This window comes from Pseudophryne corroboree, chromosome 6 (genome assembly GCF_028390025.1).
Source record: "Pseudophryne corroboree isolate aPseCor3 chromosome 6, aPseCor3.hap2, whole genome shotgun sequence".
NCBI lineage: Eukaryota > Metazoa > Chordata > Amphibia > Anura > Myobatrachidae > Pseudophryne > Pseudophryne corroboree.
In genome coordinates, this window is record NC_086449.1 from 58,475,015 (window position 1) to 58,500,617 (window position 25,603).

The 25,603-nt window shown below is 46.3% G+C and overlaps 1 protein-coding gene across 2 annotated transcripts in view; it reads left to right on the top strand.

The window, feature by feature from the left end:
* Positions 1–25,603, top strand: part of LOC134936125 (complement C3-like) — a 674,806-nt gene that overhangs the window by 386,149 nt on the left and 263,054 nt on the right. For both annotated transcript variants that reach the window (XM_063931038.1, XM_063931039.1), the window contains exon 19: positions 3,040–3,125. In XM_063931038.1, the coding sequence (XP_063787108.1) occupies positions 3,040–3,125 (86 nt within the window). The remainder of the gene's footprint in view (positions 1–3,039; positions 3,126–25,603) is intronic.

The following is a 25,603-nucleotide window of genomic DNA, read 5'->3' on the forward strand; positions in this document are numbered from 1 at the left end:
AGAAGGGGACTATATGGTGTCTCTGGACATCAAGGATGCTTACCTCCATGTCCCAATTTGCCCTTCTCACCAAGGGTACCTCAGGTTTGTGGTACAGAACTGTCACTATCAGTTTCAGACGCTGCCGTTTGGATTGTCCACGGCACCCCGGGTCTTTACCAAGGTAATGGCCGAAATGATGATTCTTCTTCGAAGAAAAGGCGTCTTAATTATCCCTTACTTGGACGATCTCCTGATAAGGGCAAGGTCCAGGGAACAGTTGGTAGTCTGGGTAGCACTATCTCAAGAAGTGTTACGACAGCACGGTTGGACTCTAAATATTCCAAAATCGCAGCTGATTCCGACGACATGTCTGCGGTTCCTAGGGATGATTCTGGACACAGTCCAGAAAAAGGTGTTTCTCCCGGAGGAGAAAGCCAGGGAGTTATCCGAGCTAGTCAGGAACCTCCTAAAACCAGGCCAAGTGTCAGTGCATCAATGCACAAGGGTCCTGGGAAAAATGGTGGCTTCTTACGAAGCGATTCCATTCGGCAGATTCCACGCAAGAACTTTTCAATGGGATCTGCTGGACAAATGGTCCGAATCGCATTTTTCAGATGCATCAGCGGATAACCCTGTCTCCAAGGACAAGGGTGTCTCTCCTGTGGTGGTTGCAGAGTGCTCATCTTCTAGAGGGCCGCAGATTCGGCATTCAGGACTGGGTCCTGGTGACCACGGATGCCAGCCTGAGAGGCTGGGGAGCAGTCATACAGGGAAGAAATTTCCAGGGCTTGTGGTCAAGCATGGAAACGTCATTTCACATAAATATCCTGGAACTAAGGGCCATTTACAATGCCCTAAGTCAAGCAAGGCCTCTGCTTCAGGGTCAGCCGGTGTTGATCCAGTCGGACAACATCACGGCAGTCGCCCACGTAAACAGACAGGGCCGGCACAAGAAGCAGAAGGGCAATGGCAGAAGTTGCAAGGATTCTTCGCTGGGCGGAAAATCATGTGATAGCACTGTCAGCAGTGTTCATTCCGGGAGTGGACAACTGGGAAGCAGACTTCCTCAGCAGACACGACCTCCACCCGGGGGAGTGGGGACTTCACCCAGAAGTCTTCCACATGATTGTGAACCGTTGGGAAAAACCAAAGGTGGACATGATGGCGTCCCGCCTCAACAAAAAACTAGACAGATATTGCGCCAGGTCAAGGGACCCTCAGGCAATAGCTGTGGGCGCTCTGGTAACACCGTGGGTGTACCAGTCAGTGTATGTGTTCCCTCCTCTGCCTCTCATACCCAAGGTACTGAGAATCATAAGAAGGAGAGGAGTAAGGACTATACTCGTGGCTCCGGATTGGCCAAGAAGGACTTGGTACCCGGAACTTCAAGAGATGCTCACGGAGGACCCGTGGCCTCTACCTCTAAGAAAGGACCTGCTCCAGCAGGGACCCTGTCTGTTCCAAGACTTACCGCGGCTGCGTTTGACGGCATGGCGGTTGAACGCCGGATCCTGAAGGAAAAAGGCATTCCGGATGAAGTCATCCCTACCCTGATCAAAGCCAGGGAGGATGTAACCATGCAACATTATCACCGTATTTGGCGTAAATATGTTGCGTGGTGTGAGGCCAGGAAGGTCCCTACAGAGGAATTTCAACTGGGTCGTTTCCTGCATTTCCTGCAAACAGGACTGTCTATGGGCCTAAAATTAGGGTCCATTAAGGTTCAAATTTCGGCCTGTCGATTTTCTTCCAGAAAGAACTGGCTTCAGTTCCTGAAGTTCAGACGTTTGTCAAGGGGGTACTGCATATACAGCCTCCTTTTGTGCCTCCAGTGGCACCTTGGGATCTCAATGTAGTTTTGGGGTTCCTAAAATCACATTGGTTTGAACCACTCACCACTGTGGACTTAAAATATCTCACATGGAAAGTGGTAATGCTGTTAGCCCTGGCTTCAGCCAGGCGTGTCTCAGAATTGGCGGCTTTATCCTATAAAAGCCCTTACCTAATTTTTCATACGGACAGGGCAGAATTGAGGACTCGTCCTCAATTTCTCCCTAAGGTGGTTTCAGCGTTTCACTTGAACCAGCCTATTGTGGTACCTGCGGCTACTAGGGACTTGGAGGACTCCAAGTTGCTGGACGTAGTCAGGGCCCTGAAAATATATGTTTCCAGGACGGCTGGAGTCAGAAAATCTGACTCGCTGTTTATCCTGTATGCACCCAACAAGCTGGGTGCTCCTGCTTCTAAGCAGACTATTGCTCGTTGGATTTGTAGTACAATTCAGCTTGCACATTCTGTGGCAGGCCTGCCACAGCCAAAATCTGTAAAAGCCCATTCCACAAGGAAGGTGGGCTCATCTTGGGCGGCTGCCCGAGGGGTCTCGGCTTTACAACTTTGCCGAGCAGCTACTTGGTCAGGGGCAAACACGTTTGCTAAATTCTACAAATTTGATACCCTGGCTGAGGAGGACCTGGAGTTCTCTCATTCGGTGCTGCAGAGTCATCCGCACTCTCCCGCCCGTTTGGGAGCTTTGGTATAATCCCCATGGTCCTTACGGAGTTCCCAGCATCCACTAGGACGTCAGAAAATAAGAATTTACTTACCGAGAATTCTATTTCTCGTAGTCCGTAGTGGATGCTGGGCGCCCATCCCAAGTGCGGATTGTCTGCAATACTTGTACATAGTTATTGTTACAAAAATCGGGTTGTTATTGTTGTGAGCCATCTTTTCAGAGGCTCCTCTGTTATCATGCTGTTTACTGGGTTCAGATCACAGGTTGTACGGTGTGATTGGTTTGGCTGGTATGAGTCTTACCCGGGATTCAAAATCCTTCCTTATTGTGTACGCTCGTCCGGGCACAGTATCCTAACTGAGGCTTGGAGGAGGGTCATAGGGGGAGGAGCCAGTGCACACCAGGTAGTCCTAAAGCTTTTACTTTTGTGCCCAGTCTCCTGCGGAGCCGCTATTCCCCATGGTCCTTACGGAGTTCCCAGCATCCACTACGGACTACGAGAAATAGAATTATCGCTAAGTAAATTCTTATTTTCTTTTCAACAGACTTTCAACCAAGAGTCTTAATATTACCTTAAAAGATTCAATTACTACCTGGGAGGTTTTGGCTGTAAGTTTGTCTGCAAACAAAGGTAAGCTGATTTATTTCTAATAAAATGTAAATTATTAATTAATTTCCTATATTCGTGTCAATGTTTTTTTTTATCCAGGATCAGGATGATATGCCATCATGTGAGATAGGTGATTTAGGATCAGTACGTTGGATGTTTTATCATGTACGGTGGGATTTATATAGAATAATGGTGGTGATTTCTCATCTCAGATTGTGTTTCTGTCACAACACTCGGAGGCAGTAGTTGGATACTAACCCGTACTATGGAAATGGCTATGATCCAGTACAGAGGCACAGAGTGTAATGTCATAGTTCATCAGGGAGCCCCACAAGGGAGTTTGAGCTTAGCTGCACCCAAAATGCAGGTTTCGGCCCTCTGAATGGGTTTCTTAGTATAGGGCTGGTAGACACTGGAGTTAGTCAATTAATTCACCATGAGGTGTATAGAAACGGAGATGACTGATAATACATTGGGTGAGAGCTGGATGGGAAGGTCATGAACAAGTATGAGGTCAGGGAGCAGACACTAGGATGGCTCGAATGAAGCACAGGGTAGACAGGAGCCCAGGATGGAGCACAGGGAGAGCAGGAACCAGGAATAGAACACACAGGTAGAGCACTGGAAAGCACTAAGACTACATACTGGAGTATGGTAACCGAGCCTATACTCTGGCACAAGAGTATTCACAGGAACTTCCTTTTATAGGGAGGGTTTGAATTTAGCGACAAGTGTGATGTCACATTTTTGGTGCTCATGGCCCTCAATTTCACACATTGTCAGCGTGCATGTCCCTATGGGAGCTTTGGCTGCATGACACATGGAAAAACATGGGGGAGGAGACAGTGGCTACTAAAGAGTTCACTGTGGCAGGCACCTGTTTGCTACCCACCTGCGGGACTACAGAATCTGTTAGCCAGCGCTGTCAGACCCAGCAAGAAGGCTCTAAGACCTAGTCATCTAGGATCATGATGATGGTCCCTCATGTAGGATTTACTGTATATGATGTATAATCAGGATGATGTTTCCTCGTTTACGATGTGTATGACGTTGGATCAAGATGATGTTTCCTCATGTATGATGTGTGTAATCTAGGATAAGGACGTTGTTTCCTTATGTAGGATGTATATAATGTAGGATCAGGATGATGTTCCCTCCTGTAGGATGTACTGTATATGATGTATGATCAGGATGATGTTTCCTCGTGTAGGATGTGTATGACGTTGGATCAAGATGATGTTTCCTCATGTATGATATGTGTAATCTAGGATCAGGACGCTGCTTCCTTATGTAGGATGTATATAATGTAGGATCAGGATGATGTTTCCTCATGTATGATGCGTATAATGTAGGATCAAGATGGTGTTTCCTCATGTATGAGGTGTATGGTGTAGGATTAGGATGATGTTTTCTCATGTATGATGTTCATAATGTAGGATCAGGATGATATTTCCTCATGTATGATGTAGGATCAGGATGATGTGTCCTCATGTATGATGTAGGATCAGGATGATGTTTCCGCATGTAGGTTGTGTGTGATCTAGGATCAGGTTGATGTTTCCTCATGTATTATGTGTATGATCTATGATCAGGATGGGGATTCATTATGTAGGATGTGTATTGTCACAACTGAGGGCTGATGACCGTGACTAGGAGCCTCAGCTGTAGGGGCTGACGGGTACTTGAACTTAGGAGGAGCCATGTGACTCCAATAGAAGCTGGAGTGCGCTGGAAAACTGTAGTTGTTGAAGAGTGGCTGCTGGAAAGCCAGAATACAAACACAGGTGAATAAGGTGATGTTGTAGAGGGTTAATCACAGTGGTGTCGTGTTACCACAGAGTGTAACACAGAGGAGTCAGGCTTGAATGCAGGAGAGTTCACTGAAGAATCTGTAGAAGACTGCACACAGGAACCACTGGAGACAAATGAAGCACTGCAGAGAAAGTCCATGGAAGAACTGCTCACTGGAAACACTGAAGACCATTGAAGCACTGACATCCTTCAATGCTGGGACAGGCTATTTAAACCCACAGGTTAGCAGGGATTGGTGGGCAATTAACCAGAGACCAGAGTGCAGCTGCTGTGTAATCAGGCTGGGAGCAGAGTGCAGCTGATTGGCTGAAAAGTAACATGTGATGAAAACAAACATGGCTGCGCCCATGTTTGAACTTGGAGGGAAAGACTGTTTGTAATTTGCATGTGAGTTTTAACCATCAAGCTGCCAGAATCACAGTAAAGAGATTTGAGACAATGAGATGCAGCATGCTGCACACAGACAGCGCAGATGGAATCCAGGCTTGGGACACTGGGACAGTCTCAGGAGGCATTTGGAAGGTAAATACTAATAAGGAATTACCTGGATCGTGACATGTATGATCTAGGATCAAAATGGGGTTACCTCCTGTTGCATGTGTTTTACAAGGCTTAGTGATGATGTTTCCTCTTGTAGAATGTGTATGATCTAAGATCAAGGTTATGTATATTTGATCAGCTGACCATATCTACTCAGATCTAGCATGTCTTAATCAGCCATACTATACCTTAACATTCAGTCTAGGGGCAGCTGAATGAGGGGGCGGCTGGTTGTTCAAATATACAAGGGGCCAGATGTAATGAAGTCGCAGTTGGCCGGAGTGCAGGTTCCTGGCCGAACTCGGACATTATTTGAAAACAGAAACCATGCCTTAGAAATAATCGCTGCTTTAGAAAAAGTCAGAATTTGGCCGAGAAAACCGTGCCTCCCGCTAACTCGCACTTCATTACATCAGGCCCAAAGTGTTTAAATCACAAAGTGTATTTTCAGAACAGTTGAACAAACATTTCATTTCAATTTAAAATGTGTCATTTCATTATGTACTGTCCCAAAATATATTGACTTTTAATCATATATAATTATGAATCACAAATTGCTTTTTTTAATAACACTCCATGTTATCAACTCTAAGTCCATAACATTCTCTGCATCTAGCCCCTCTGAGTACAATGCAGGATCAATAGTCCACTCTTGTTTTGAGATTTTTTTCTTATCTTTACACATTGGCTGTAACATCTTGAACCTTTCATCGTAAACAACTTTCACACACATCCTTGTCAGGCCGCGACACTTACCGCTGCGGCGGCGGGTCCTGTGGTCCATCCAGGTTCGGTCGGCTGTCTGCAGCGCTGTGCTGCGGGTGGTGCGGCACGGTCGGCGGCGGGAGTGATGGCTTCTAGGAAGCAGGAGGGAGGACCTAGTGCCCAAAGCTTCCCTGTATGTCTGCAGTATGGGGGCGGGTCACCCCCCATGTTACCTGCATTTTAAAAACACATCCAGAATATGACCATAACTTACACAAGGCACTGCAAAAAGTCTGATCCATGCCATCATTATCTCCTGCATTCATTATCACAATAATCTCCTTAAAGGGGTACTCACGGAGAGATCCATGCTTAAAATCTAAGCAATCTGAGTAGATTGCTTAGAAGTTAAGCACTGATCTCTCCGTGTGTGCCCCCCACAGCGATAGCGATGCGCAGCCCTGTGCGGCGCTGTCACTGGTGCTAGATTGAGCCTGCATGCAGGCCAATCTAGCAGGTTGCTCACTCCAGCACTTTGTGAAGTGAGCAGCCTCCTGTCCCCCTCCTCTCTGAGCACACATTGTGCTGTGCTGAGCGGGGGGAGAGATGTGTGCTGGGCGGTTCGCTCAGCACACATCTCCCCCCACATCTTACCCGTGTATACAGCCCTATACTGGTATTCCCCAGAACAGACTCTTACAACCACAATCCATTTTGAATGCAGCTGCGAGGCTAATATTCCTCGCTAAATGTTCGTCTGCTGCTCCTATTTGTCATTCCCTCTATTGGTTACCCGTAGTTTACTGTATTGAATATAAAATCCTTTTACTCACAGATAAGGCTATTCACCAAACTACACCAAGGTACATCTCTTCACTTATCTCAAAATATCCCTCAACCTGACTTTTCCGCTCTGTGCAAGATCTGCATCTCTAATCCACACTTATTACTCGCTCCCATTCATGGTTAAAGGATTACTATACTTTCATGATCCACGGACTCAATCTCACCCATAACACACCCAAGCGTTTTTCAAAATCTTACATCTCCAGACAAGCTTATCAAATTCCAGAACCACCCACACTGGGCCGGATTAAGCCTTGGGGGAGCCCAGGGCACATAAGACAAGGGGGCGCTGGTGGAAAGGTGGGCGGTGTATATTAGATTGTGCATACCTCCCAACAGGACCCATTCGAGGAGAGACATAATGCTCTCTATCTGGACCGCCCTCTTAATATATGATTGAGGTCACATGTGTTGAACTATTAAATTCCAGTCCAGATAGAGAATATTTTGTCCTTCCTCAGATGGGTCATTTCGGGATGTATGGATTGTGTATATTAACTTTAAACCAATGGTGTATATTAAATTTAAACTAATAGTTTAATAATGCCTGGGTACTGTTTATAGCTCCATCTAATTGAAAGACAACTATTTTACAAAATGTTCTTGTAGTAGAACAAAGACAACTTGAAGAACCTTAACATACACATAGAAAAATAAAATCTACAATTTATCTTGTCACATGCAAGAATAGCAGACGCCTCTGTACTACTTACACACTGGGACGGACTCAGGAGGACTCTGCGTGTGTGTCTCTCTCTAGACCCTCATTAGATAATAGGTTACATAGAACCCAGACACTCAGGTGGGGAGGAGGAGAAGCTGGAATCCCTAATTCACTTACAGTACATCTCTCTCCACTGACAGAGCTTTTCGACCACAGGAGTGATAGGAACCACTCCTCTGGTTGGAAAGCTCCATCAGTAGCTCATAAAACCTGATACTCCTGTGTCTCTGCCTGCACTGCATACTGTCCTGCTCGCATTGTGGCAGCCTGGTTCTGCTACAGCATAAGAGGGAAAGCTAGTGATGTCAGTGCACTCTGGCCGGGTGGCCCCTTGACAAAGGGGGCACAGGGTACAGTATGCCATGTGCCCCCCCCTCCCCCCCCCCCTTAATCTGGCAATGCTCCCACATAACCTTCATAAACTTTCCAATCTAATTACATCCATTTTATACAGTCCACACATAGCTTTAAATATTTTCTCTTTCTACACTTTCACATACTCCTGACTCTTAGACAACATTCCTCTGTGACTGAATGTTACAGCCACCAGAACACCTGCAATCTTGTGTGACCATTAATAATTAACACCAATCCTTATGTTACAATGATGAAGTCCCTATAGTCAGGGCCCTTTTACCTCTATGTCTGTCTGTTATTACCTAGTCTTGTTTTATTAGTGTTTGTTCCCAATTGTAAAGCGCAATAGAATATGCTGCACTATATAAGTAACTGATAATAATAATAATAATAATAATAATAATACTACTACTCATATAGGAGGTGTATGATCTGGGATTAGGATGATGTTTTCTCCTGCAGGATGTGTGTGATCTAGGTTATGAAATGATGTTCCCTAATTTATGTTGTGTAATGAAATCGGATAATGGATGATGTTCCCTCATGTAGAATGTGTATGATCTAAGATTAGGATAAGGTGCTGTTATGCCGGAGGCTTGTGATATAGGATTAGTATAATGTGTTCTTATGCATGAGACATGTGATATAGAATCAGGATGATGTTTCCTCATGTTGGATGTGTATGATCTAGGATCAGGATGATGTTTCCTCATGTAGGATGTGTATGATCTAGGATCAGGATGATGTTTCCTCATGTAGGATGTGTATGATATAGAATCAGGATGATGTTTCCTCATGTAGAATGTGTATGATCTGGGATCAGGATGATGTTTCCTCATGTAGAATGTGTATGATCTGGGATCAGGATGATGTTTCCTCATGTAGGATGTGTATGATCTGGGATCAGGATGATGTTTCCTCATGTAGCATGTGTGTGATCTAGGATCAGGATGATGTTTCCTCATGTAGCATGTGTGTGATCTAGGATCAGGATGATGTTTCCTCATGTAGGATGTGTATGATCTGGGATCAGGATGATGTTTCCTCATGTAGGATGTGTATGATCTGGGATCAGGATGATGTTTCCTCATGTAGGATGTGTATGATCTAGGATCAGGATGATGTTTCCTCATGTAGGATGTGTATGATCTGGGATCAGGATGATGTTTCCTCATGTAGGATGTGTATGATCTGGGATCAGGATGATGTTTCCTCATGTAGCATGTGTGTGATCTAGGATCAGGATGATGTTTCCTCATGTAGCATGTGTGTGATCTAGGATCAGGATGATGTTTCCTCATGTAGGATGTGTATGATCTGGGATCAGGATGATGTTTCCTCATGTATGATGTGTATGATCTGGGATCAGGATGATGTTTCCTCATGTAGGATGTGTATGATCTGGGATCAGGATGATGTTTCCTCATGTAGGATGTGTATGATCTGGGATCAGGATGATGTTTCCTCATGTATGATGTGTATGATCTGGGATCAGGATGATGTTTCCTCATGTAGCATGTGTGTGATCTAGGATCAGGATGATGTTTCCTCATGTAGGATGTGTATGATCTGGGATCAGGATGATGTTTCCTCATGTAGGATGTGTATGATCTGGGATCAGGATGATGTTTCCTCATGTAGGATGTGTATGATCTGGGATCAGGATGATGTTTCCTCATGTAGGATGTGTATGATCTGGGATCAGGATGATGTTTTCTCCTGCAGGATGTGTGTGATCTTGGTTATGAAATGATGTTCCCTAATTTATGTTGTGTAATGAAATCGGATAATGGATGATGTTACCTCATGTAGAATGTGTATGATCTAAGATTAGGATAAGGTGCTGTTATGTCGGAGGCTTGTGATATAGGATTAGTATAATGTGTTCTTATGCATGAGACATGTGATATAGAATCAGGATGATGTTTCCTCATGTTGGATGTGTATGATCTGGGATCAGGATGATGTTTCCTCATGTAGGATGTGTATGATCTGGGATCAGGATGATGTTTCCTCATGTAGGATGTGTATGATCTGGGATCAGGATGATGTTTCCTCATGTAGGATGTGTATGATCTGGGATTAGGATGATGTTTCCTCATGTAGGATGTGTATGATCTGGGATCAGGATGATGTTTCCTCATGTTGGATGTGAATGAGGTATTATTAGAATTATCTGTTATGTAGGATGCATATGATCCAGGATTATGCTAATGTGTTCTTTCATATAAGGAACATAGCCATAATCAAACACTTAATTCGCTCTGAAGATCTGCCAAAAGTCAAACATGCATTAGCATCATCTCGCTTAGACTACTTTAATGCCCTCTACCTTGGTCTCCAAGCAAAAGAATTGCACCGCTTACAGCTGGCACAAAACACAGCTGCCAGGCTGTTAACCAACCAGCCCTGTTCCAGCCACATAACACCCATTCTCTACTCCCTTCATTGTCTGCCTGTAAAATGGTGAATCAACTTCAAGCTTGTCTTATTTACTTTCAAAGCCCTACATGACCAGGGCCGAAGGCACCTGAAGCAGCTTCTGATTCCATACAACCCCGCTCGATTACTGCGATCTGTACATGAAGGACTTTTAACAGTACCTAGAATCTCCCGGAATTCATCTGGTGGTCGATCTTTTAGCCATGCGGCTTCGATTCCATGGAACTTGCTTCCCCATACAGTGTGAGAGGCCCCCACTCTAAAATCCTTCAAAAAGAGACTCAAGACTTTCCTGTTTACTCACTCATTTCCATAATTGTCCCTTTAGTATCTCCATGCACTCTGTATTTTCTGAAAAGCTTTTCTGTACTACATTGTTTCTGTTATGTATTGTGTTCATTCTGTTAAGCTCCTTAAGTCCTATATAAATAGAAATAGTATTATTATTATTGTTATTATTATTATTATTATTATGTAGAATGTGAATGATTTAGTGCAGGATGATGTTTTCTCTTGTACGATGTGTATAATATAGGATCAGAATTGTGGCCCTCATTCCGAGTTGATCGCTCGCAAGGCGATTTTAGCAGAGTTACACACGCTAAGCCGCCGCCTACTGGGAGTGAATCTTAGTTACTTAACATTGCGACCGATGTATTCGCAATATTGCGATTACAAACTACTTAGCAGTTTCAGAGTAGCTTCAGACTTACTCGGCATCTGCGATCAGTTCAGTGCTTGTCGTTCCTGGTTTGACGTCATAAACACACCCAGCGTTCGCCCAGACACTCCTCCGTTTCTCCGGCCACTCCTGCGTTTTTTCCGGAAACGGTAGCGTTTTTAACCACACGCCCCTGAAACGCCGTGTTTCCGCCCAGTAACACCCATTTCCTGTCAATCACATTACGATCGCCGGAGCGAAGAAAAAGCCGTGAGTAAAAATACTATCTTCATTGTTAAATTACTTGGCGCAGTCGCAGTGCGAATATTGCGCATGCGTACTAAGCGGAATTTCACTGCGATGCGATGAAATATACCGAGCGAACGACTCGGAATGAGGGCCAGTGTTTTCTCATGTATTATGTATGTGATGTACAGTGCACCTGGAAAGTATTCACAGCACTTCACTTTTTCCACATTTTGTTACAGTATGTTACAGTCTTATTCTAAAATGGAATAAATTCATTTTCTCTTACATCCTAGAAGATGCTGGGGTCCATTTTAGTACAATGGGGTATAGACGGTTTCGCAGGAGCCTTCGGCACTTTAAGACTTTTCATCAGTGTGCACTGGCTCCTCCCTGTATGCCCCTCCTCCAGATCTCAGTTTATAAAATGTGCCCAGGAGACTGGATGCACACTAGTGGAGCTCTACAGAGTTCTGCTAGAAAAAGACTTTGTTAGGTTTTTTTATTTTACAGGGAAGCTGCTGGCAACAGCTACCCTGCTTTGTGGGACTTAGGGGGGGAAGTAGGAACCAACTTCTCAATTAGGTCAATGGCTCTGCTTTCGCTGACAGGACACCATTAGCTCCTGAAGGGTACTGAACACAGCCCAAGCCTGGCCAGCGTTTACTCCCACAGCACTGCCGCCAAACCCTAACAGAGCCAGAAGTCAGAAGGCTGGTGAGTATATTACCGGAGTCTTGCAGAGAGGGGATCCTCTGGAATTCTCTTCATATACGGCGCAGTGTGTGAACTGGTAAATCTCTCTGCGTTTCTCTGACAGATTTTAGTGTGGGTCTGTCACCGATTGCTCCCCTGTATGATTGTGGTATGAAAGTGCACGTTTGTGACATGTCAAACAATGGAGAGAGCTCTTCCCCTGAGGAATCCATTTTAGATACGCAGGAGTATAATGTGGTGGCCCTTCCCTCACAGAAGGAGCCAGAGTGGGTGAGAAAATTACAAAGTAATATGTCAAAGCTTTCTAGAAAATTCTCTGAGTCTGAACAACAGACAAAATACTGGAGAAAGTCAGTGGAGGATGTACTATTTGCTGATCCCTCCACGTCATCCACACGGGACCCCTCAAGTTCCCAGAAAAGGTCTCTGGCCCAGATAATGCAAGGGGACACAGACACAGATTCCGACTCTGACGTCGACACTGGGGATTTGAGAGCGGTAGACCCCAAATTAGCCAAAAGCATACAGCTATGAAGGAAGTGTTGGAGTTTCCTAAAACAACACTGGTCCCTGAGGAAAAGGATTATTTTAAATTAAATAAAGGTTGTGACTTTTCCTCCTTCAAAGGATTTGAATGCATTCTTTGAAGAATCCTGGGCTAACCCAGAGAAGAAATTAATTTACCCTTCCCAGAAGGATACGTGTAACGTACCCTTTCCCTGAGGAAGACAGGCACAAATGGGAGACACCCCCAATGATAGACACCTCAGTTTCTTGGCTGTCTAAGAAAATTGTTTTGCCTGCCCCTGGTTCAGCCTCTTCAAAAGATTCAGCTGACCGTAACTTAGAAACAACCCTAAAATCCATATATATGGCTAACGTATCGGTGTTCAGGCCCACCATTGCTTGTGCGTGGGTAGGTAACGCTGTGGAAAAATGGTCTGACAACTTGCTTGTTAACATAGGCACAGTTGACAGGGATGAAATAGTCCTAACTCTCGGCCATATCAAAAATGCTGCAGGTTACTTAGTTGAAGCTATGAAGGATATTGGGTTGCAGAGTTCAAGATCCTCCGCTATGGCGATTTTAGCCCGCAGGGCGCTGTGGATCCGCCAATGGAATGCTGATGCGGAATCAGAAAAAGAAAAAAGAATATTGAGGCGCTTCCTTACAATGGAGAAGCCCTCTTTGGAGACAAGCTGGATGCCATGATTTCAACAACTACATCAGACAAATCAGCATTTCTGCTTTCCGCAGCTGCTCCACCTAGGAAAGGATTTCAGTCTCTGCAATCCTTTCGGCCCAACAAGTCCAAAAAAGCAAAGGGTACCCCCTTCTTCGCAGGAAGAGGTTGAGGAAGAGGTAAAAAATCTACAACAGCTACTTTTGTTAAACCTCAGCATGATGCTGGGGCTCCCCTGCGGGATTACGATCGGGTGGGGGCACGTCTACTGTCTTTCAGCCAGGTCTAGGTTCATTCAGATCTGGATCCTTGGGTATTGCAGATAGTATCCCAAGGGTACAAATTGGAATTTCAGGACCTTCCCCCATGCCAATTTTTTTAAATTGGCCTCACCAGATTCTGTTCAGGACAGAGCAATAGTGCTGAACGCAATACAGAAATTATGTCAAGACAACGTAATTTCCTTAGTTCTTGTGTCACAACAGGAAAAAGGGTTTTATTCAAGCATGTTTGTAGTGCCGAAACCGGATGCCTCATTCAGACATTCAGACCGATTTTAAACCTAAAGACTCTGGTGGATTTTCAAATAAAGGTTCAAAGAAAAAGGCGCCTAAAGAGAACCTATGTTGAGATGCCACTTGCTGCTCTCAAAATAGGGTATTAGCGACCCTATAAAATAGTGAACAAACAGAGAAAAGAAGAGAGCGCAAATGGACTTAAATTAATCCATATTTAATGTAGCTAAAATATGCACATAAACCATACCTTAATCTATACCAATTGGCCAATAGATTTAAAACAAAATTAAAACATTAAAAATATATTTCATAGGATCCTTAACACTCAAGTCCACATGTGATTCCACTTGAATAGTACAGGTACACTGATAAATACCAGAATAGATGTTACAAGTGTCCTTAGTAGAGTCAATATTGTAATAGAAAGTGTCTGGCAAAAGACACGTATTTATATCCACCAAATGCGTTCTGTGTGATACTTCGAGGTTGCCCATAGCAACTAATCAGATTATATCAATTATCTGCTAGAAGCAGCTAGATAAATGGTAAGTAGAATCTGATTGGTTGCCATGGGCAACATCACCAGTTCTAAAAATCTCCCAACTTAGTAAATTTACCCCTATATGTGTCTATACCATAATTATAGTTACTGTTTCTTTTAGAAATGAAGTTGAAACTGTTATACTATGTTATACTATGTAGCAAGTGCACTGTTACTTCAGGTGGCTGTGATTCAATTTATTAGACAGCAAGCTTTAGCTCGTATCACAGCACACCAGGAGCGTCTCCGGCTGCCACTCTCTACCTTACTCACTTAGTAGTGTTCAGGGCGGTGATAGCTTACTGCTTCCTCGGGTATTTAGATCTGCAGCGCTGAGGTTAGACTCGCCGCCTGGCGTGTCCAAGGTAGTTGAAGCTGCGGCGCCTGTGTTCACCGCTCAATGCCCGACTGGACCGCTGGCTCCAGGCACGTAGTCGGCAGCCACGGTCCCCGCTTTGTAAAGGGGACCAATGCAGGTGGCTCCAGACCCACGGACCAAACTGTCCAATGAAGTAGATGGTAATGAAAATCGGTGGCTACCGAATCTGTGGAGAGTGCTTGGATCATAGAGGCAAACCTGACGCGTTTCTCAACCCTGACACACTGGTCGTTTCTTCAGAGGGAAGATACGAGCTAAAGCCAGCTGTCTAATAAATTGAATCACAGCCACCTGAAGTAACAGTGCACTTGCTACATAATATAACAGTTTCAACTTCATTTCTAAAAGAAACAGTAACTATAATTATGGTATAGATACATGAAGTATCACACACAGAACGCATTTGGTGGATATAAATACGTGTCTTTTGCCAGACACTTTCTATAAAAATATTGACTCTACTAAGGACACTTGTAACATCTATTCTGGTATTTATCAGTGTACTATTCAAGTGGAATCACATGTGGACTTGAGTGTTAAGGATCCTATGAAATATATTTTTAATGTTTTAATTTTGTTTTAAATCTATTGGCCAATTGGTATAGATTTAAGGCCCATACACACTTGACGATAAAATGAACGACGTCGTTCATTTCAGCCCTCATCAACGACGTCGCTCATTATATCGTCAAGTGTGTATGCATCCAACGACCACCGATGCGCGGCCCTGCGGGACGTTAATGACCCTCGCTTATCTGTGGAGCATGTATGCTCAATTTTCACTATGGTCGTTACCGACCAGAGACGTCGTTGAATGTGTATGGTGTGAAAGACCAACGACCAAGCCACTGTTCACCAGCCCTGTTCCCAGTTCATTATTTTAATAAACTGTTCAGCTTGGATGCTTCAACGATGAATGGTCTATGGTCTTTGGTCTTTCGTCTTTGGTCGTTGGTAGTGTGTATGCTCATGTCGTTTGCTCAGCTGTTCAAGGGAAGTCGTTAATGACGGTCGTTAACGATGTGTGCATCGTCAAGTGTGTATGGGCCTTAAGGTATGGTTTATGTGCATATTTTAGCTACATTAAGTATGGATTAATTTAAGTCCATTTGCGCTCTCTTCTTTTCTCTATTTGTTCTTTATTTTAAAAGGTTCATATTCAAGATGGAATCCCTGAGAGCGGTGATCTCCAGCTTGGGGGAAAAGGAATTTCTGGTATCGATGTGCATCAAAGATGCTTATTTACATGTTCCCATCTACGCGTCGCATCAGGCATACCTGAGGTTTGCGGTGCAGGACTACCACTACCAGTTCCAAACATTGCCTTTCGGGCTCTCCACGGCTCCGAGAATATTCACCAAAGTGATGGCGGAGATGATGGTTCTTCTTCGCAAGAAAGAAGTCATCCCATACTTGGACAATCTCCTCATAAAAGCAAGATCCAGGGAGAAACTAGTGCAACAGCACGGTTGGATCATAAACCTTCCAAAATCACAATTGGAACCCACAAGGAGGTTATCATTTCTGGGAATGACATTGGACACAGAAGCACAGAAAGTATTCCTTCCGGTGGAAAAGGCTCTGGAGATCCAGAGGATGGTCAAACAAGTTTAAAAACCAGCACGCGTATCGATTCATCAGTGCATCCGCCTGCTGGGGAAGATGGTAGCGGCCTACGAGGCTCTACAATTTGGCCAATTCCATGCCAGGGTCTTTCAGTGGAACCTACTGGACAAGTGGTCCTTTTCGCACCTATACAATCACCGGAAGATAATCCTGTCAACAAAAGCCAGAATTTCAGTCTTGTGCTGGCTTCAAAGTGTTCACCTCCTGGAGGGACGCAGGTTCGGGATTCAGACTTGGATCCTGGTGACCACAGATGCAAGCCTCCAAGATTGGGAAGCAGTCACGCAAGGGGAAAGCTTCCAAGGACGATTATCAAGTCAATAAGTACTCCTTCTGTGACAGGACGGTCCCGTACGAAAGCACTCGCCGCTTTCGCGTCCCGTCTCCTGCGCACAGATTGGAAGGTTAGGTCACACGAGGCCTGACCACATAGGGGATTCCCGCTTACCGTCAGTAACCGCCTGTTACTGACTCCACCCACTGCGTTGTGGGCGGGTTTATGCTGCCACCACCAAACTCCTAACCTGCCGTGGTGTTTGGAACCACGGTTCTGCTCTGTATGTGCCGACGCACTGCCTTACCACACCTGTGTGGTGTTGACGAATCGCCACTAGCCACTTGCTAAGCCTCTACCGGTAGCTGGCGGAAGGCGGAACTTGGAGACGTTAGGTGCTTACCTGGACAGCCGGATGACGGGGCTATGGTTGGCATAACCCTGTAGGTCACAAGATGAAGCGATCTTCTTGAGGCAATGATGTTTATTTGCTCAATAATAACCTTTAAAAAGGCTCCTCCCTATTGCTAGGGGCAACAGCATACAGCAAGATGTTTCAGCAGAATAAAGATGGTACAATTACAATTTCCATGGGCCAACTGCCCTCCTTTTATCCCACTCCAATACACATTACCACGGGGGGTAAGCCCACCCTGTGGTGTACAACCAATCAATGTTTACCCATGAGCTGTGCATGCCTTGGTCACATGCACAGCTAACATTGTTCCCTATGGACAGTGGGGAGTGGTCGTTCTCCTTTGACTGTCCCATCCTGGAGGATCAGGATACGCCCCGATGCCGTTCAGTCTAGGCTGGGGGAAGTTTTCCCTCCTAAACTGACTTCCAGAAACCTGACTGGGACCCAGCCCACTGCCTGCAGCCTGGATTTGGGCTCCAGAGCTGGGCAGCCTGGCTCCCCGGTGCAGGTTTCCAGGCCACTATGGGTGATATCCATGGAGCTCCACCACTCAGCTTGTTTCAAAGCTGAGCTTCTTCTCTTTCTCCCAATGCCCCTTTAAAGTGTGAGGTTGGATAGGAAAGCATTCCGTTTTTGGGGAAAAGGTCTGGGACAATCCATCAGCCTACACAGCCATGGATTCTCCCCTCCTGGGACACACAACCAAGTAAGTGCATTTACCTTTTAAATACATCACATTTAAAACACACTATACATTCCCCTTTAAATATACACTGAGCCTGTGCCCTGCACAGGCTCTACATACTCAGGCACTGCAGTGCCTTACAACACACTGTATGTTATTACGTTTCAAACAATGTCTTGTTTTTAACTACTGTGCCCAGCGCTCAGCTCTGGGCTTCCCTAGTCCTGCAGCCTGGCTGCTAGGGCTCTCTCAGTGCTGCGCTGGAGGTATGGGGCTGGCTTCCCCCATCCTCCAGCCTGCCTGTAATGCCTGCCACTGGGGTCCAGGGAGCTGGCTCTACCTGTCCCCTCAGTGGGGCACTCACTTTGTGGCCTCGCCGCCTGGAGCGGCGCACCCCCCGGACCTAAAGCCCGGCGGCTCAGGATGCTTGTCCCGGCCGCCGCAGCTCTGTGTTTCTGGAGCACTGAGGTGCCGGGAGCTTAGCTCCCGGTCCCCAGTGTCCACTACCCCTTACGTGCCTCCGCCGCTAGGGAGCCGGCTAGCCCGGTCCCCCATGAGCGGCGCACTCTGGTGGCCTCGCCGCGCAGGGAGACGGCTAACCCGGTCCCCTGTATACGGCGCTGAGTACGGTGCCCTCGTCGCAGCGTCCGGTGGGGAGCCGGGCTGCGGCGCACCCCCCTTGCCGCCCAGCAGCCCGGGACGTTCGTCCCGGCCGCCGCGGCTGGCCACCTCCGATGGGCTGAGGCGCCGGGAGCAGAGCTCCCGGCCCCCAGCGGCGGCACACACTGAGAGCGCTGCAGCGGGAGTGGATCTCCCACCTGTAGCGGCTCTCCCTTTTCCCCGTCGCGCACACAGCTAGTGCGCCCGGGGCTGTACTGACCGCTGCCAGGAGCGGAGCTCCCAGAATCTGGCGGTCAGCGGCTCCCCTCTCCCCCGGCGCGCACACTCTGCTCAGCGCGCCGGGGGCTGCCCTCACTGCCGTGGTCTCCGGAGAGGTCCGGGACCACGGCACACTTTGTTAAAATACATTTTTAAATCACACGGCGCCTAGCGCCCAATACATTTTAAAACTGGCGCCAAGCGCCCATTGTCTTTAAAATGGCGCCGGGCACTAGGGGTTAACCCCTTCAGTGCCGCGGCGGCCATTTTCCACGTGGGCTGGAGCCTCTCCGGCAACACCTTCACATAAGCATTCTGGAATTGAGAGCTGTGTACAACAGCCTTCATCAAGTGGCACACCTTCTTCAAGGTCATCCCATACAGATTCAATCAGACAATGTAAAGGCAGTAGCTTACATAAACCGCCAGGGCGGAACAAAAAGCAGAGTGGCAATGGCAGAGGTGACAAAGATACTCCTCTGGGCAGAAAGACATGCAAGAGCTCTGTCGGCAGTTTTCATTCCAGGAGTGGACAACTGGGAAGCAGACATCCTTAGTAGACACAATCTCCATCCAGGAGAATCGGGCCTCCACCCAGAAGTCTTTGCAGAGGTAGCAGATCGTTGGGGCGTTCCTCAAATAGATACGATGACATCGCGTCTCAACAAGAAGCAGTGGATGCACTGGTGACCCAGTGGGTGTTTCAGTCGGTGTATCTGTTCCCTCCACTTCAACTAATACCAAAAGTTCTCAAGATCATCAGAAGAACAAGGGTTTGAGCAATTCTCATTGCTCCAGACTGGCCAAGGAAGGCTTGGTATCCAGATCTTCAGGAGTTACAGTATTACTGGAAGATCCTCAGACTCTTCCTCTTCGCGAGGACCTGCTTCAGCAGGGGCCATTTGTTTATCGGACTTGCCGCGGCTGTGTTTGACGGCATGGCTGTTGAGCGCTAGATCCTAGCCCGTAAGAATATTCCCAATTAAGTCATTCCCACACTTATTCTGGCCAGGAAAGGGGTAACGTCCAAACATTACCATCGTATTTGGAGAAAATATGCATCTTGGTGTGAATCCAAGAAGTCTCCTGTGGTGGAGTTTAAATTAGGACATCTTCTCCTATTTCTACAGGCGGGTGTGGATGCTGGCTTGAGATAAGGGTCTATCAAGGTCCAAATTTCTGCCTTGTCCATTTTCTTTCAGAAACAGTTGGCTTTCCTTCCTGAGGTCCAGACGTTCGTGAAGGGGGTTCTGCACATCCAACCTCCCTTTGTGCCTCCTGCGGCGCCATGGGATTTTAATGTGGTGTTACAGTTCCTTAAATCGGACTGGTTTTAGCCTCTACAAGAGGTAGAGTTGAAGTTTCTCACTTGGAAACTGGTCATGTTGTCTGCCTTGGCCTCAGGCAGACGAGTGTCTGAATTGGGGGCTCTGTCACACAAGAGTCCTTATTTGATTTTTCATGAAGATAGAGCTGAACTGTGGACGCGTCAGCATTTTCTTCCAAAGGTTGTGTCTTATTTCCATATCAACCAACCTGTGGTGGTGCCAGTGGCTTCTGACACCTCAGCCATTTCAAAGTCCTTGGATGTCATTAGAGCGTTGAGGACTTATGTTGCAAGAATGGCTCGGATAAGGAATACAGAATCTTTGTTTGTCCTTTATGACCCCAACAAGATTGGGGGTCCTGCTTCTAAGCAAACTATTGCGACCTGGATCAGAGGTACCATTCAGCATGCTTATTTCATGGCAGGATTGCCATTACCGAGTTTGGTAAAGGCCCACTCTACAAGGAAAGTGGGTTCTTCCTGGGCGGCTGCCCGGGGTGCCTCGGCGTTGCAAATTTGCCGAGCAGCTAAGTGGTCAGGGGCAAACACGTTTGCTAAGTTTTACAGGTTTGACACCTTGGCTGCTGACGACCTTCAGTTTGGTTAGTCAGTTCTGCAGGAACATTAGCACTTTCCCGCCCGTACTGGGAGCTTTGGTACATCCCCATGGTACTAAGATGGACTCCAGCATCCTCTAGGATGTAAGAGAAAATAGAATTTTAATTACCTACCGGTAAATCCTTTTCTCGTAGTCCGTAGAGGATGCTGGGCACCCGCCCAGTGCTCATTTTTCCTGCAGAATTACTTTTATCTTTTTTATACAGGTTCTTATGTGTAAAGATGTTCACAGCTGTTGCTGTTGCATTATGCATGCACGTTAGCATGGGTTATGTTGAAAGCCATGTTAGGGGGCATGTTTTGTATGGTGTGAGCTGGTGTGAATCTCGCCACTAGTTTAATGTAAATTCTTCTCTCGAAGTTGTCTGTCTCCTCGGGCACAGTTCCTATACTGAGGTCTGGAGGTGGGGCATAGAGGGTTCATACTGTTGAAAAGTCTTAAAATGCCGAAGGCTCCTGCGGAACCGTCTATACTCCATAGTACTAAAATGGACCCCAGCATCCTCTATGGACTACGAGAAAAGGATTTACCGGTAGGTAATTAAAATCCTATTTTTTCCCTCAAAATTCTACACACAATACCCCATGATGACAAAGTGAAAAAAGTTTTTTTGAGATTTTTGCAAATGTATTAAAAATTAAAAACAAATCACATGTACATAAGTATTTACAGCCTTTGCTCAATACTTTGTTGATACACCTTTGGCAGCAATTACAGCCTCAAGCTTAACACACCTGTCTTTGGGCTGTTTCGCCCATTCCTCTTTGCAGCACCTCTCAAGCTGCATCAGGTTGGATGTGAAGCGTCAGTGCACTGCCATTTTCAGATCTCTCCAGAGATGTTCAATCGGATTCAAGTCTGTGCTCTTGCTGGGCCACTCAAGGACATTCACAGAGTTGTCCTGAAGCCACTCCTTTGATATCTTGGCTGTGTTCTTAGGGTTGTTGTCCTGCTAAAAAGATGAACTGTCGCCCCAGTCTGAGGTCAAGAGCACTCTGGAGCAGGTTTTCATCCAGGATGTCTCTGCACATTGCTGTATTCATCTTTCTCTCTATCCCGACTAGTCTCCCAGTTCCTTCCACTGAAAAACATCCCACAGCATGATGCTGCCACCACCATGCTTCACTGTAGGGATGATATTGGCCTTGTGATGAGCCGTGCCTAGTTTCCTCCAAACATGACGCCTGGCATTGACGTCAAACTGTTCAATCTTCGTCTCATCAGACCAGAGAATTTGTTTCTCATAGTCTGAGAGTCATTCAGGTGCATTTTGGCAAACTCCAGGTGGGCTGTAATGTGCTTTCTTTAACTAAGGAGTGGCTTCCGTCTGGCCACTCTCCCATAAAGGCCTGATTAATGGATTGCTGCAGAGATGGTTGTCTTTCTGGAAGGTTCTCCTCTCTCCACTGATGAATGCTGTAGCTCTGACAGAGTGACCATCGGGTTCTCGGTCACCTCCCTAACTAGGTCCCTTCTCCCCCGATCACTCGGTTTAGAGGGCCAGCCAGCTTTGAGAACAGTCCTGGTGGTTCCGAACCTCCTCCATTTACAGATGATGGTGGCCACTGTTCTCATTGGGACCTTCAAAGCAGCATATTTTTTTCTGTACCCTTCCCCAGATTTGTGCCTCAAGACAGGTCTACAGACAATTCCTTTGATTTCATGCTTGGTTTGTGCTCAGACATGCACTGTCAAGTGTGAGTGCCTTTCCAAATTATGTCCAATCAACTGAACTTCCCACACGTGGACTCCAATTAAGCTGTAGGAACATCTCAAGGATGATCAGTGGAAAAAGGATGCACCTGAGCTCAATTTTGAGCTTCATGGCAAAGACTGTGTATACTTATGTACATGTGATTTCTCAGTTTTTTATTTTTAATAGAAAAACAAAACAAAAAAAGCTCACCTCCACCGGCCAGTTTTTCACAGCACTAAATCAAATAGCATAACCATTAGATATGGGCCCTCATTCCGAGTTGATCGCTCGCTAAGGATTTTCGCAGCGCAGCGAACATGGCAAAATGGGTCTAATCTGCGCATGCGTATGCACCGCAATGCGCACGCGCGTTGTACTGCACAAACTGCTGTTTGTGCAGCTCTCCAGCACAAGCGATCGCACACCTGCACATACTAGAGATGAGCGGGTTCGGTTTCTCTGAATCCGAACCCGCACGAACTTCATGTTTTTTTCACGGGTCCGAGCAGACTCGGATCCTCCCGCCTTGCTCGGTTAACCCGAGCGCGCCCGAACGTCATCATGACGCTGTCGGATTCTCGCGAGACTCGGATTCTATATAAGGAGCCGCGCGTCGCCGCCATTTTCACACGTGCATTGAGATTGATAGGGAGAGGACGTGGCTGGCGTCCTCTCCATTTAGATTAGGGTTGAGAGAGAGAGAGAGAGAGATTGACCTGAGGCTGTGATACTGTAGAAGAGAGTGCAGAGTTTAGTGACTGACGACCACAGTGACCACCAGACAGTGCAGTTGTTTGTTTTATTTAATATATCCGTTCTCTGCCTGAAAAAAACGATACACACAGTGACTCAGTCACATACCATATCTGTGTGCACTGCTCAGCCCAGTGTGCTGCATCAATGTATATATATATCTGACTGTGCTCAGCTCACACAGCTTATAATTGTGGGAGAGACTGGGGAGCACTGCAGTGCCAGTTATAGGTTATAGCAGGAGCCAGGAGTACATAATATTATATTAAAATTAAACAGTGCACACTTTTGCTGCAGGAGTGCCACTGCCAGTGTGACTAGTGACCAGTGACCTGACCACCAGTATATATAATATTAGTAGTATACTATCTCTTTATCAACCAGTCTATATTAGCAGCAGACACAGTACAGTGCGGTAGTTCACGGCTGTGGCTACCTCTGTGTCGGCACTCGGCAGCCCGTCCATAATTGTATATACCACCTAACCGTGGTTTTTTTTTTCTTTCTTTATACATACATACTAGTTACGAGTATACTATCTCTTTATCAACCAGTCTATATATTAGCAGCAGACACAGTACAGTGCGGTAGTTCACGGCTGTGGCTACCTCTGTGTCGGCACTCGGCAGCCCGTCCATAATTGTATATACCACCTAACCGTGGTTTTTTTTTCTTTCTTTATACATACATACTAGTTACGAGTATACTATCTCTTTATCAACCAGTCTATATATTAGCAGCAGACACAGTACAGTGCGGTAGTTCACGGCTGTGGCTACCTCTGTGTCGGCACTCGGCAGCCCGTCCATAATTGTATATACCACCTAACCGTGGTTTTTTTTTCTTTCTTTATACATACATACTAGTTACGAGTATACTATCTCTTTATCAACCAGTCTATATATTAGCAGCAGACACAGTACAGTGCGGTAGTTCACGGCTGTGGCTACCTCTGTGTCGGCACTCGGCAGCCCGTCCATAATTGTATACTAGTATCCAATCCATCCATCTCCATTGTTTACCTGAGGTGCCTTTTAGTTGTGCCTATTAAAATATGGAGAACAAAAATGTTGAGGTTCCAAAATTAGGGAAAGATCAAGATCCACTTCCACCTCGTGCTGAAGCTGCTGCCACTAGTCATGGCCGAGACGATGAAATGCCAGCAACGTCGTCTGCCAAGGCCGATGCCCAATGGCATAGTACAGAGCATGTCAAAACCAAAACACCAAATATCAGTAAAAAAAGGACTCCAAAACCTAAAATAAAATTGTCGGAGGAGAAGCGTAAACTTGCCAATATGCCATTTACCACACGGAGTGGCAAGGAACGGCTGAGGCCCTGGCCTATGTTCATGGCTAGTGGTTCAGCTTCACATGAGGATGGAAGCACTCAGCCTCTCGCTAGAAAACTGAAAAGACTCAAGCTGGCAAAAGCACCGCAAAGAACTGTGCGTTCTTTGAAATCCCAAATCCACAAGGAGAGTCCAATTGTGTCGGTTGCGATGCCTGACCTTCCCAACACTGGACGTGAAGAGCATGCGCCTTCCACCATTTGCACGCCCCCTGCAAGTGCTGGAAGGAGCACCCGCAGTCCAGTTCCTGATAGTCAGATTGAAGATGTCAGTGTTGAAGTACACCAGGATGAGGAGGATATGGGTGTTGCTGGCGCTGGGGAGGAAATTGACCAGGAGGATTCTGATGGTGAGGTGGTTTGTTTAAGTCAGGCACCCGGGGAGACACCTGTTGTCCGTGGGAGGAATATGGCCGTTGACATGCCAGGTGAAAATACCAAAAAAATCAGCTCTTCGGTGTGGAGGTATTTCACCAGAAATGCGGACAACAGGTGTCAAGCCGTGTGTTCCCTTTGTCAAGCTGTAATAAGTAGGGGTAAGGACGTTAACCACCTCGGAACATCCTCCCTTATACGTCACCTGCAGCGCATTCATAATAAGTCAGTGACAAGTTCAAAAACTTTGGGTGACAGCGGAAGCAGTCCACTGACCAGTAAATCCCTTCCTCTTGTAACCAAGCTCACGCAAACCACCCCACCAACTCCCTCAGTGTCAATTTCCTCCTTCCCCAGGAATGCCAATAGTCCTGCAGGCCATGTCACTGGCAATTCTGACGAGTCCTCTCCTGCCTGGGATTCCTCCGATGCATCCTTGCGTGTAACGCCTACTGCTGCTGGCGCTGCTGTTGTTGCCGCTGGGAGTCGATGGTCATCCCAGAGGGGAAGTCGTAAGCCCACTTGTACTACTTCCAGTAAGCAATTGACTGTTCAGCAGTCCTTTGCGAGGAAGATGAAATATCACAGCAGTCATCCTACTGCAAAGCGGATAACTGAGGCCTTGACAACTATGTTGGTGTTAGACGTGCGTCCGGTATCCGCCGTTAGTTCACAGGGAACTAGACAATTTATTGAGGCAGTGTGCCCCCGTTACCAAATACCATCTAGGTTCCACTTCTCTAGGCAGGCGATACCGAGAATGTACACGGACGTCAGAAAAAGACTCACCAGTGTCCTAAAAAATGCAGTTGTACCCAATGTCCA